The 13,575-nt window shown below is 36.2% G+C and overlaps 1 protein-coding gene and 1 long non-coding RNA gene across 2 annotated transcripts; one reads left to right on the top strand and one right to left on the bottom strand.

Moving 5' to 3' along the window:
* The first annotated feature begins 4,273 nt into the window (after window positions 1-4,273).
* Window positions 4,274-6,147, top strand: LOC113329507. The gene is made up of 2 exons (XR_003349916.1): window positions 4,274-4,964; window positions 5,067-6,147. It is a non-coding gene; the product is annotated as an uncharacterized LOC113329507 (long non-coding RNA).
* A 4,011-nt stretch (window positions 6,148-10,158) lies between these two features.
* On the bottom strand, window positions 10,159-11,513 carry LOC113329733. The gene is made up of 4 exons (XM_026576570.1): window positions 11,111-11,513; window positions 10,760-11,003; window positions 10,472-10,598; window positions 10,159-10,341 (listed from the first exon to the last, which is right to left on the bottom strand). Exons 1-4 carry the CDS (start codon window positions 11,511-11,513, stop codon window positions 10,159-10,161), a joined length of 957 nt encoding a protein of 318 aa, XP_026432355.1.
* Between the last annotated feature and the right edge of the window lie 2,062 nt (window positions 11,514-13,575).

Below are 13,575 nucleotides of genomic sequence, written 5' to 3' on the forward strand. Positions count from 1 at the left end.
GACGAAGAAGATATCACCGGATGAGTATAAAGGGAAGATGAATCATTTTATAGTCAAACCAACTTGGCATCCCTTATCAGATCGTGGGTGTCTCTGCTCGGCCTTATCAATTAAATAGAGAGGATAAACTCTTATTTTGTTGTAAATCGGTAATATTTTATGGATGCCCGCCATCACATGGGACCCACCATTTCTCATATGGCAGCGTGCATGAACTTAACGTTTGCAGCATGACAAGTACTACAATACGTGTTACTTGTTTGAACAAATAGAAGTTTGGGGGATTATGCTTATCCTGTTGTGTAACTAGTATAAATAGCCATTTAAGGCTTGTACTTCAAAGAATGAAAAATGAAACAGAAACAGTTCCACTTCTATCACTTATTTACTTTGTATTAAGCCGTACATAATTAGAATATACTTAGTTGGTATATAACGACAGTACCACCCTTGGTATACCGGTGTACTTGATATATATATATTCTCTTATATGGAATCGGTAATTATATAAAACGTTATCAGCACGAATAGCTCGATGTCGCCAATTGATAAACCAGTGTTCGACGATGTTTATGCCGAGCTGACGGGATGATACCCACAAATCCATATAATCAACTTCACAATTTATATTTGTGTTTTGAGTTAAATTTGTGTTTTTGATTATATATGTGAATAGTAGTACTGAATCTGTTGCTTTTATTGAATCGGGTAGTAACACTATTAATGAAGGCAAGTTATTCTACAAGTATTGAAAACTTGTACGAATGTTTTTGGTAAGTGTGGGAAGGTGAGAACCGCGACTCCGTAAACTTTAATAATTTTCCGCTATATTATTTTTGTTATGGTACTTGCGGTTTTAATATAGGCGAAGCGAGAAATTGTTGTATAGTATAACATAAGTTTAATTTCTCTTTCTCTAAATAATCTCCAGAGATTTTGAAACAATTCCACCAGAATTTGGAATTTCTTCTAGCATAGTATGGATGCAAAAGGCATGGTCCGCTAGACGTTCGGTCCCAGAAGTGACCCGTTATAAAAGTGCTAGTCGTTCCTATTTGCGGTCCCTGAAGTGACCAAGTAGGAAACTTTTCCATAAAAGAGTGTATCCATTTGTACACTTGTAAATTAATATTTCGTTGACTCTGAAGGTGACGAAGTTGGAGATTTATTGTTATTGTATTAGTACCATATGTGTTTTGATGTTTATCCTTTGTTTTAAGTTTTGTTTGTTTTCTTTGCTTATTTTTTTGTAAGTAATGGATTCCATAAGCAATCCATGAGATGTTTCCGACTCCAGAAGCAGTCCAACATGTAATTTGTGGTTTCCTGTAAAAATCATATTAGACTCCAGAAGTGGTCTTTGGATTCCCGAAGTAGCCCATGGTTACTTAATGATATTGTTAATGACTAATTAATGTATGTCTCTCGTCCAACTGTGACATCGGATATGGATTTCTGAAATAATCTATCCATTTTAAATAAACGATAGAGATATTTGTCTCTAAACAAGGGAACAACAAACACAATTTTTTTTCGAACCATTTCTGTAACCTTGTAAAGGTTTTGGGAAATGTGAAATGACATTTTCGGGTTCGAATAATATGATAGACGGCTCCGGAAGAGCGTGTATCATTTTGGTCGTATACAATTCATCTTTATTAACGCCTTATAATATTCCGGATCCCTGGAGAACCTATTGAGTTTTTGAGAATATTTGGCGTTACCACCTTGAAACGACAAACGAGCATTTTTATGGAGTATTTTTTTTACTTCATTTGTTTTTGTGCCAGAAGCACGAGGCTCTCTATTATGGGGTGTGCCATAGGAGAATTCGAACAGTCGAATTCCACGTTGTCATTAGCCAGAAGTTTAATGACCCTTGAATTATTCGTGCTCAGGCATGATCAGTATGGACACCAAAGTTCTACCAAGATGAGTAGACGATTCAAAATGCTCATGGACATCCTTTACAGAACCTGAAGCTTCTATTAGATAAGGATGTAAATTGTGTTATTGGTCCCTGAGACAATTAGTTGTTAAATTGCATTAACATTAACATTATGGTAACCCGTTGCTGGAACACCAACATTAACTCCTAGAAAGGATTCAAGGTGTAAATTGCAGGACTTATTTACCCTGCGATATGGACAATTATTTCAATACTTTAATGTATTGATAGACACATCTACTAGATGGTCTCTTATTATATTAACACGTAATGTTAGATTTCGCCGAACTGTTTGTGCAAATCTTGTGGTTGCTTATCTATTTTTGGACTTTCCAGTTAAGTTCATTTATCTTGATAGTAAATTTACGGGCTTCTGATGCTTTCCCTTCAGTTGGTATTATATCGAGCATATAGTTAGAACATGTGCGCACTCGACATGATCTAGTTGAGTTCTTTGCTTAAGCATCTTTAGTTCATTACTCGACCAACTATTTATCATCAATTATATCTTGGGAAGCAACCTTACAACTTACGTGTTTGTTCCATAACGTCACCTAGCTATATATGTTGGTTTCGATTCATAAGACATTTAAAACCATGTGCTGGTAATGTCTTATTGAAGATGAGACTGTATTCCCGCCGTTAGGGGGAGGAAGTAAGCCTTCGAAAAGAAACGGCGTGAGATGTCTCAGCTCTTGTCGAACCTGCAGCTGTTTTTTGGGTACTTTTTTTTAATTAAATTAAAACCCAAAAACTATCATGAGTAGAATTGCCTTTGAAAATCAGGCAATTATGGAACTAGAAGTTTCCAGAAATGAGATAGTAATGTTTCCGCCCTGATCAGGAAAACTAAAATGCCACCAGAAGTTGGCATGACAACCCGCCACTAGAAGTTTGGCAAGATTAGGGTTGATAACCTTAAAGGTTCTCCCACTTTAGTCAGGGGGAGAAACGTCACCATAAAAGGATGGTGCAAATTATGATAACCTAAAAGGTTTTCCCGCCTTAACCAGGGGGAGAAAGAATTCCACCTGAAGATGGCACGTATTACGTCGACAAAAATTTAAGTACTTTTCCCTTGAAGTCATAGAGATGACAGACACCACCTAAAGGTTGTAGTAAGCAATGTCGACAATTCAACAGGTTATCTGATTAAGTATTTTTCCTGATCAAACAAAGTTTGGCTGCCGCTATATATTGGCGTGAAACTATCTCACTTTGTTTTCTCACACCAAGATATTAGATGTAATTGAGGTGTTGGATATTACTCATGATTAAAACTAATAACTGCAGTAGCTCTAGGAAAATATTGCTCGTCACTTGCTTGAGGATGCAGACACAAGAAGTTGTCTCAGCAGGTTAAATCATGCATCTCGCAGTGACGAAGTCGTGTGTTAAAACACGCTTGAGGCCTGAATAATTGCCTCATATATGCCCCTTAAAAGAAATTCCAATCACTTTTCTAATATGCAGTGCTCTTGAAGAGAGACACAGATATTGCTCTTGGAGACTATCAAAATATGATCCACATTCTCTAAGTTTGAAACTCCTTATTGAAGATGAGGATATGATAAAGCCCCTGAAGTGGCGCTGGTACCAGTTTGTAAAATTTTCTTGAATGTGCATGCACCAAAGAATGTGCTAAATCATATATGATTGTCGATTACTATTTACAATAATGGTTTTGTACCCCTCTGCAGAGGAACATCGACATTGTGATTGGTAGGCATATGACATGTTACCTCAAACTAAGGTAGAAGATGGAATCTCTCGAAAAAGCGCAATGTTCGGATCCGACTCACACCGTAAAATTGTGAGGCCTGAAAATTACAGGTTGGTGTTTGAGATTAAGCGCAAAGAGAATAGTATTATCGTTTTAAGTGCGATTGAGGGTTTCCTGCTGAATCCCAAGATTGGTTCTGTAAAACGAAAAATATTCTCCTAATATAGATACAATTCAGCGTGGTAGTCACTGAAGGACTCATATTGCATCTTGTAATGACTAGTAATTGTGATGAATCCCTGAAGGATTCGAGGTTCTCTGACTCAGGCATCCAGCCACCCGACGTTGTGAATTATGTCAGGCTTGAAATTTAGTCATAATCACCATTTTGAATAGGAGAATCTTATGAACAATCCTTTGTGTATTTTATGTTCTTGGTATAAGGTTAAAATACGGATGAAATGATGATATCATTTTTGACTTCTGAAAGAACCCTTCGTAGCGCTAAAATCCACGCTTGAACTAGATTTTTGAGATTTCGCTGAATAGAGAGGATAAAACCAACTTGGCAGCCCTTATCAGATCGTGGGTGATATCTTTTTTGACTTCTTCTTTCTCTTTCATTCTTCTTTATTCTCCTCTTTCATCTTTCTTCGTCTCCTGCTCTTATTTCTCCGGCGAATTTGAGAGAATTAAATGGAATTTCTAGGTTCGGCAGAAGGAGGAGAAGATCTTTTAGCAGTCGGTGGTGTCGGTGATGGTGTGGCCGTTGATTCAAATATGAATATGAGATAAATTGAATTTAGGGTTCTCTGTAAATCGGTGAAGATGAAGATGGTAAGAAGATTAAGATCAATAGATGAATAATAGAACTGTAGGGATATCTGAAGAAGCGAGGGTTGAGGTTTAATTTCAGTTTTGAAGTGGTTATGGAGAAGAATCAGTAAGTTAAGGTTTTGCTCAAAGTTCAGAGAACCATTGAAATATGAAATTGGTGAGCAGGGATGACGATTAGACATGGGTTTTGTTGATATAAAGATTTATGATGTTGTTTGTGTTCGAATTAGAGAAGTTCCAGTTTGGGAATTATTTTAGGATTCTTATGAGCATAAGGATTTGAGATGAAGATTATGAGATAAACGCTATGGCTCACTTGTGTTATAAGAAGATGGTGGAGCTATTGTTGGTGTTGATTCAAGATGGAGAAGATGATGATTGAAGCTGAGTTTTAGCTGGGATGAACAAAAAGGAAGTGTTGATGTTTTTAAAACAAATGGATGAATCAATTCAGAGGTAATTATTGTTATTCAATTTCTTAGATTGGGTTTTTGTGATTTTGAATAGAATTGAAGTGGTAATGATAGTTACAACAACCTATAATTTCTTTCTTTTCAGATACCAATGGATAAGAAATGTCAACAAGCTTGTTACACAATGTTGATGAATACAGCAGCGAATCGTAATCAAGATAACATATCTTTCCATCAAAGTCAATTAGGATACCATCAGCACGATTCTTCATAGAGTAATCAAGTTGAAGTTTAGCGAAACTAGGGGTATTGAAAATATTGTTCCATGTCTTGCATACACACCTGAATCTTATAAACTTTGCTGGTAAGTGGTAACCTTGTTAGGATGTCAATGATGATGTCTTCTTGGTGTGGACAACTTCCTCTGGCAGCCGTTTCACCAAATCTATACAAGTTATCAAGACACAAAAATGTTACAATAGCAGGCATGATATCGATGGAAGGGAGTTGGAAGTTTGAATTCAGGCGTGTTCTCTCAAACCAAGAGGTTCAAGAATATGCTGCCTTACTCACTATTATTGGTGATAATCGTCCTGTTCGAGATGGACTTCTATACATGAGAAGGTGGAAGCTTCACAACTCAGGTGTTTTCACAATCAAGCCGCTCTATGCAAAGATGGTTGATGATTTTGGTGTTGATAGCTTCCCGTATCAATTTATTTGGAGACCTGCAATACCTCCAAAAATCAACATCTTAATGTGGTCCCTACGACCTGGAAAGTTGAATACCATTGATGTATGGATCTATATAACTCTTGCGCGTTGTGTGGAACTGATGTTGAGTCGCATGATCATTTATTTCTCCACTGTAAAATCGCCTACAAGATTTGGTCCGATCTCCTCCCAAATACAGGATGGTTTTGGGTTGTGCCTTGTACAATGAAGATATTGGCAGATATGTGGCATGACAAACACTTCTCAAGTTCTGGTAACTATATATGGGGCTTAATCCCCTGCAATTGTTAATACAATTTGGAGGGAAAGGAATTGCAGACGATTTGAAGCTGATTACATGTATAAAACTGATGATGACCTAATTCAAGAAGCTAAGTCATCGGTCTTGGCTTGGGCAGAAGCTGCAGGTCACCATGTCCACTTGAACTTCTCAATTTCAATGCTTTCTACATGGGATTCTATTTTTATGTAATCATTACAGTCCGTGTTTATTTTCTTTTGTTTGCTTTCATCTACTTCTGGTAGAATTGATGTACATTCTTAATCTTCTTAATATAACTTCTCTTTTGATCAAAAAAAAAATAACTTGAAATATCAAGTAGGCTCACATTACTCTGCATAATCACCATAACTGAAATCACAATTTGATCGTGTGGTATTACGTGTCTTATATAGCTTGACTCAAGGGTTTGAAAACCTTAACACAACTAGACTTTAGGAACAATACTCGTAGTTCTATATATATATATAGTAGTTTACTTACCGGCAATAACATGCGTTTCCATAACACGACATTTTATATATAATTTGAGTGGAAATTGCTGGCCTCACATTGAAAGTTAGACCAAAAGCTCGAATTCTAGAGCTCCTGGGCCACGACCAATAAGAATTAAGGATTGACGTAGCAAATTATAATGGATAGGTAAATGAGCGCCGAATCATGCTCTTCCTGGGCCACGACCAATAAGAATCAAGGATTGACGTAGCAAAATAGAATGGATAGGAAAATGAGCCCCGAATCATGTTCTTGGCCCTCGACCAATAAGAATCAAGGATTGACGTAGCACAGTAGAATGGGTGGGTAAATGAGCGTCGAATCATGCTCTTCATGGGCCACGACCAATAAGAATCAAGGATTGACGTAGCAAAATAGAATGGATAGGTAAATGATCGCCGAATCATGCTCTTGGCCCCTGACCAATAAGAATCAAGGATTGACGTAGCACAATAGAACGGGTGGGTAAATGAGCGTCGAATCATGCTCTTGGCCCCCGACCAATAAGAATCGTGGGATTGACGTAGCAAAATAGAATGAGTAGGTAAATGAGCGCCGAATCACTTTAATATACATAACCTAACTTTTACATAAAAACCTATACGCTACATGGATTAATTACCTTTGGGACAACCAATTTGAACCCGTGCAACGGACGGGCGCTTATATATAAAATATTTATCGACCATAGCAATGGTAAAAATGAAGGTGATGAGAGTGATGAGGATTTAACTATTTTATAATTTTTATGATAGCAACTTTTAATTTGTTACTGTTGCATTTTTTCCTTGGATTAGAACTCGATAGAAACATTAATTAGATTCCAAACTGATAATCTCTCCGAACCAAGATGAATCTGTAAAAAAAAGTAATAATTTTCTTTTTTTTACGAAAATCTAATCATATCTTGATGAAACTGATAGAAGAGAAAATATTTGTCAATTGGTAACTGAAGATGATTAGTACAATTTCAGAACTGGGAAAAAATTACAAAATTTAAGCAAAATCTCCGAATATAAAAACATTGAATTACTTAACTTATGCATTTATATAATAGTAACAAATTCGGTATGACAGACTTAAACCCGTGCAACGCACGGGCTCAACACTAGTATTAGTTAATACGCGGCACTTATATATAGCAATCAGCTGATATTACCGAACGTAAGCGTAAAGCGTGAGTTGATATGATTTAAAAGAGTGTGGATGAAATTTGAATGCACTATTTTGGGATTGAATTACTTCGTTAAGCATGTTTTAGTTCAGAGGCTACTAATCAACTTTTGTAGCGGTACAAACACGAAAAAGATTTTCTTTGGGGTTATGCACGTAGTTAGTGTATCTGGCGACCTATGATCAGTTACTTCCAAAAATTGTACCTAATTACACAAACCGACACCATGCTTTTCGAAAATCATTTTAGAAAAACCGTATACCCAAAAAATCAGTGGTGAACTTTTTTGGGAGAACGGTGTCTCAACTGAATACGGTTCTGGGGGTGTTCCAAACGGTTTGTTTACACTTTTTGCGACAAAATTCCAATGTCCAAGCATAGAATGGCATTTCTTTACCAACTCCATTCCAGGGGTGCACAAATTTGGACGCGATTATTATTTTATTATTGTGCTTATTTGTAAAAATAAGATCCGTCGGGTCATTCGTCCAATGGGCCGGATTGAATCGGAAGATTTGGTCCCAAATTCAAACCCCTAACAATCAAGTCCAATGGCTCAACATGGCTATTATATCGGTCCGACGGTCTCCCCTATTATGCCACTTAATTGACCTTTCATTCAATGGCATAGTTTTGAGTAATTTACACTGAATTTTTTTATACCTAATGTAGTAGTAGTACAATTCTTATCGTACTATAAAGTGAAAAGGAAAGAAAAAGGAAGAAACATTCATTCACCCAATGCAAAAACAGTCTGCTCCTCTCATCTGACATCACAGCTAGCTTGCATACAATAGGCAAATCACGAAATTTAAGATCTTATTACAAATGTCCTGAAGCAGAAACACAATAATAAAAAAATGCTTAAGACTCGTTGCAACGATATTTAAGTTAACTAAAACTCCATAAATATAGATGACTACTGAAGGTTTTATGTGGTGAGTCTCTGATTAGATAAAGCAAAAGAAACGTAAAAATTAAACTTCTTGTATCCTACTGCTTTCCCAATCAAGCATTCAAATTAGGATAAACTAAGCTCCCAACCAAATCCCATGTTTGGGACCCTGGCATAGTAATTTCTCTATTTATTTCTGTTAAGAGTAATATTTGTAGTGACTGATGTCACACGTATTTGGGATAGGTTCTCCTATCAGTTAGGAATCAGTTATAAGAAACGGTTATTGTCAGTTATGTATTGCCTATTTAAGAGGCTTGTTTAGACGATCAATGAAATAGAGTTTGTGTGTATTTCTTCTTTCTCTCTTCTCTGTTCTTATAATCCAACAATTTCTTGGTTGAGGTCATATAAATAAGTTGAGTATTCATCATGATGTACCAAAATCTCATGATTCTTGAAAGATTGTTTCATGTCCAAATGCTGAAGCCCTAAAATCTTACATTTGTCAATGGTGAACATTTTAGTCAAATACTCTGCTACACCGTAATCCTTCATCGTCCATACTTCGCTAATGTTATTTTTATCGTCACTACCAATTACACAAAAGCAACCTCCCAAAAAACACGCTTGTGGTTCTTTAAACTTGTCATGAAAATTTCGGGGTAGCGGAATATATTTCACCGTCTCATTGGCAATATCAAAACAACTCACCTGGTCTGGAAAGTACTGATCATCCTGATCCACCCAATGGAAAAATCCTCTGAAAAACACTAGGTTTGAGAAGGAAAATTCACAAGGGATGTTAGAGATTGTTATCCATGAATTTAATTTTAATGAATAGACATGGATACAAGCACCTACAATCGAAGAAGGCCGCGCCGTTTCATAACAATACATCGCGACTCGATAATCGTCAGCTTTTGAATCATAACCGAACCCATACCAGGGTAGATCGGCTGGTTCTGGTACTTAAGGTATTTTCTTGTAATATTTAGTTAAAGGATTCCAAATGATAATGTCTTCCTTAGATGATACATAGCAAACCAACCCGTTACAAGAACCTATAATATGCTTATTTTCATATTCCAACTGATAAGCAATAGGAGCAATCTTGTTATATAATGTTGATAAATCTTGCAAGAATAATGAATCGTAATCAAGATAACTTATATTTTCCGCAGATTCAAATAGGGCATCGTTATTACGGTTCTTCAAAGAGTAATCAAGCTGGAGTTTAGCGAAATTAGTGGTTTTGGAAAGCCTGTACCAAGCAATGTTCTGGAAACGGCCCGGGCATCGACTCGGAAAAGTTACCGGGTCAGGGTCAAATGGTTCAACCAGTGAATCAACCCGGGTTAACAGGGTCACATATATTATACGCTTAAGAAGTAAGAACCTGTTGTATTCCTGAAAGGATGTAATTATGCAAGTCATGTAACATGACTAACATCTCTATACCAATCATCTGTGATCTTCATCATCAACAGTTGTTGCATATTGAACTTAAAATCTTAAAGTTCAACTATAAAAATGGCTATCCAAAGTATAAATTATAAAAATCAAACAATAAAATAAGTTAAATAACTGGATATCCAAAATTTAGATAGCAATCTAAGTTCTACTAGTGAGTTTTAACTTCTAAAAAACGAGGAAGATCAACGAGGAGGATCGTTTAAATTGAAATGGTTATCTTCAAAACCGACATCTTGATAACTGACATCAATCAGATCGTGGAGTTCAAACATCCTATCATTTCCCAACTCCATATCATCATTACCATCAAGCTCATTCCACGCGCCAGCAGCAGTTCCATTATCCTCATCTGTCAAACAACACAACTATTTAGCAAAATGGACCGAAGTTAAGCCCAATAGTCATATAATACTAATGTTTCAACCAAGTACCTGCTCTTGCTTGTGGAAAATCATGGTTTCTCCGACTTCAATTTTCAAATATTGGAATTGTTACATCAGAAGCTATAGCTTCAAGCTCATCAACATTAATCTGGTCAGGGTCATCGTCTACTACCAAATCCTCCGTCAAATCGATTACATCAAAATCTATAGGATCATAGAATGTTTTTTTGGTCATATTCCTGGAAGCAAAAGTATATTTAGCTTAATGTGTGAAGCATGTAAAGTACCTAAGGCTAAGATGACAATCACACTAGTACAATAATGTAAAGTACGTAAAGTACCTAACTGACAATCACACTAGTACTTAGTGTAAAGTATGTGAAGTATTTTGCAGAAATACCTCGTCTTTAAACGGAGATTATAATGAACATATACCAAATCATTTAGCCTTTGATGCTCTAGTATGTTTCTTTTCTTGGAATGTATGTGTTCAAATACACCACAGTTCCTCTCACATCCCGACGAACTGCAAGTTTGACTGAGAATTCTAATTGCCAATTTCTGAAGATTTGGAGTAGCACAAACGAAGTTTCTCCACCATTCAACTAAATAAATAACATGCATATATGTAATTATGATTGAATCTACATGATAATAGAACAAAATGATCATATTAAGATTCATGTGTTATGAAATTTACTTGGAGTCATTGTTTTCCGTTTGTTGATTGCAATATCCCGACCAAAGTCACCCAGCGCTTCCTGAAAAGTTTGTTTCTCTTTCATGAACTTGTCCTGCAATGTTTGATTATATCCTGCAACATTTTCAATAATGTCTAAGACACAAGAATGGATTCTAGGATCCTTAGACATGTCTTCACTATACTGTATGGCAGGATTCAACCAATATCCCATGATATGAATGTTTTTCTTGAAGTGCTTATCCAACCTACTGTTGATAATTTTCATGTAAGGTTCATAGTCTCTTTTCCTTCTGTTGAAGACATTCGACACAGCATCCTTTACCTTAATAATGCTATCATGCAGGAAACCCATTGCAGGCGTATCTTCTGAATCCACCATCCTTAACACACGAACAAATGGCTCACTAATCTTCACAACCTTCGAGCAAGTCTTCCAAAATTCAATATTCATTACTATGTTACAAAATTCATGTCCCTTATCTTCTTTGTAGCACGAAGACTCAACAAATTCAGGACAGGTAACTAGTCCTTGCAAGTAATGCTTATGAGAAATAATGCTTTGTAATGCAATAAAATTTGTTGCAAACGGGTAGCAGCTGGGCGAATAATTTCAGTCCATCCAGGTCGTTTACGCAATAAAGCTAAAACACTTAAATAATTGTAAATGTATCATGTTACCTTCGCTGCTTTGCTGACGACATTTTTAATATCACCCAGTTCTCCAAAATCCTTCACAAAATAAACCATTTTTTTTTTGTTGATTTTACTGGATCACTGTTGATGCAGCCCGGAAATGTGACTGGGTCACGGGCTAACTGGGCCAACTGGCCGTGCCGGCTGGGCCGGTTTCCATAACATTGGTACCAAGACTTGCATACACACCTAAGCTTTAAGAGACACTTAACTGGTAACCTTGTTAAGATGTCAATGATAATGTCTTCTGGAAGACGAGCACCATTCGATATGACAAGTCGGCTTACTTTATTCTGCATATTCACCATAAACGCACATTACAAAGCAATAATCATAACTTGCAATAAAATTCATAGTATATAGTATATGTTACGTATAGATTGTGATGAATGGATGATCCACCGGCTTAACATCTTTATGCAGGACCCACGAATTACCAAGTGAAAGACACTTATACATGTGAAGTGTCTTATGTACATGGATAATTATACATGATGAGAAAATAGGAGACCCTTTTCTCTCTCTACTTTCTCTCTGGGGAAAAAGAAACGAAAACCCTAAATTACTAACGGCCGCACTGCTCGGATCGGCTCTTTTGGAGTCGATCTGAGCAGAAAATTCTTCTCTTAATCCTTGTTATTGTATTATCCTTGATCTATATATTTCTAGCTAGCTTTCAGTTTCGTTTTTTTTTTCGTTTTTTTTTTGGCCTTCCTTGTTTATTCTGCTAGTTAATCTTTTGGTATAGGTCAGTAGTAGATCTTTAGTGAAGATAGAATTTCTTTTCTTTGGGTTATGTTCTCATCCTTTTTCCTTGTTTCGATCTAATTTTTCTTTTTATTTGTAATTTTCATCACTTTTTTTTGTGATTCCTGCTTGGGTTTTAATTTTACTGTTATCCTTTTAAATCTTGTTAGAGTTGTTGTTGGAAGTGATTTCTAGTTAAGGGTTGTGATTATTCATCAATTTCTGTCAAAGATCTTGTTGATTTTCCATCTAGCAGATCTGGGTATTTACATCAAAGAAGTACACTTCAGCCGCAGGTCCTCAACAAATTTCGGGTAGCCAACAATAATGATTATCTCAACAGCAATTTATCCGGGCTTTGCAACTCCTACACAGATGCACATCCCAGCAGGTACAGATACAAGTTTTCCAAAGACAGGAATACAAGATTCTACAAAGACTCCTAAGACACCAAGACCGATTTTATCACCGAACCATTTCAATCCAGACCGATTCAGCCAAATTATAACTGATTTAAGTTATAATTGTTACTTTTGTTACTGCTACTTTACAAAAATCATTGACGGATGGTTGGATCTATGGATCCTTTTATACCTACATCACCTGTTTTACTATGATTTTGAAAAAAACCTTGAAAATGGTTGGATTTGCGGATCTTAACAATTATATTAATTTTAGATCTGTTAAATGGTTTGAAAGTGCTACTTTTTTTCAAACCAAAACCGTTTAAATTTGTCTTATTATCTCTGAATCAGTTAGGAATTGAAGAGTATTGTTGTGAAATTGGGTCATGGGACTATGGCGTTAACTTGTTTGTAAATCTTTTTATTCTGTTTGAAACTGTTGTAACTGTGGGATCCTTTGGAGTCAGTCCTGTAACTACTCTTGACCTTGAGTCAGAGTTTTATGATGAATATATATGAGGCTCGCCTCTTTTTCGGAAAGAAAAAAAATATTAATTACTTTTGTCTTTTTACTTCACCTATATATATAGGAACTCGGATGTACAAGAGAAGCAGAAGAAATGAAATAGAAAACTAGGTTCTCATATTCTCCTCACATTTTCTTCTTGT

This window comes from Papaver somniferum, unplaced genomic scaffold, assembly GCF_003573695.1.
Source record: "Papaver somniferum cultivar HN1 unplaced genomic scaffold, ASM357369v1 unplaced-scaffold_117, whole genome shotgun sequence".
NCBI lineage: Eukaryota > Viridiplantae > Streptophyta > Magnoliopsida > Ranunculales > Papaveraceae > Papaver > Papaver somniferum.

Coding starts and splice junctions, on each gene's coding strand:
- LOC113329733 (XM_026576570.1), bottom strand. CDS start 11,513: ATGAATATTGAATTTTGGAAGACTTGCTCGAAGGTTGTGAAGATTAGT. Junction 10,599..10,759: donor AATCTCCGTTTAAAGACGAG/GTATTTCTGCAA, acceptor TTTTGCTTCCAG/GAATATGACCAAAAAAACAT. Junction 10,342..10,471: donor TTGAAGCTATAGCTTCTGAT/GTAACAATTCCA, acceptor TTTGCTAAATAG/TTGTGTTGTTTGACAGATGA.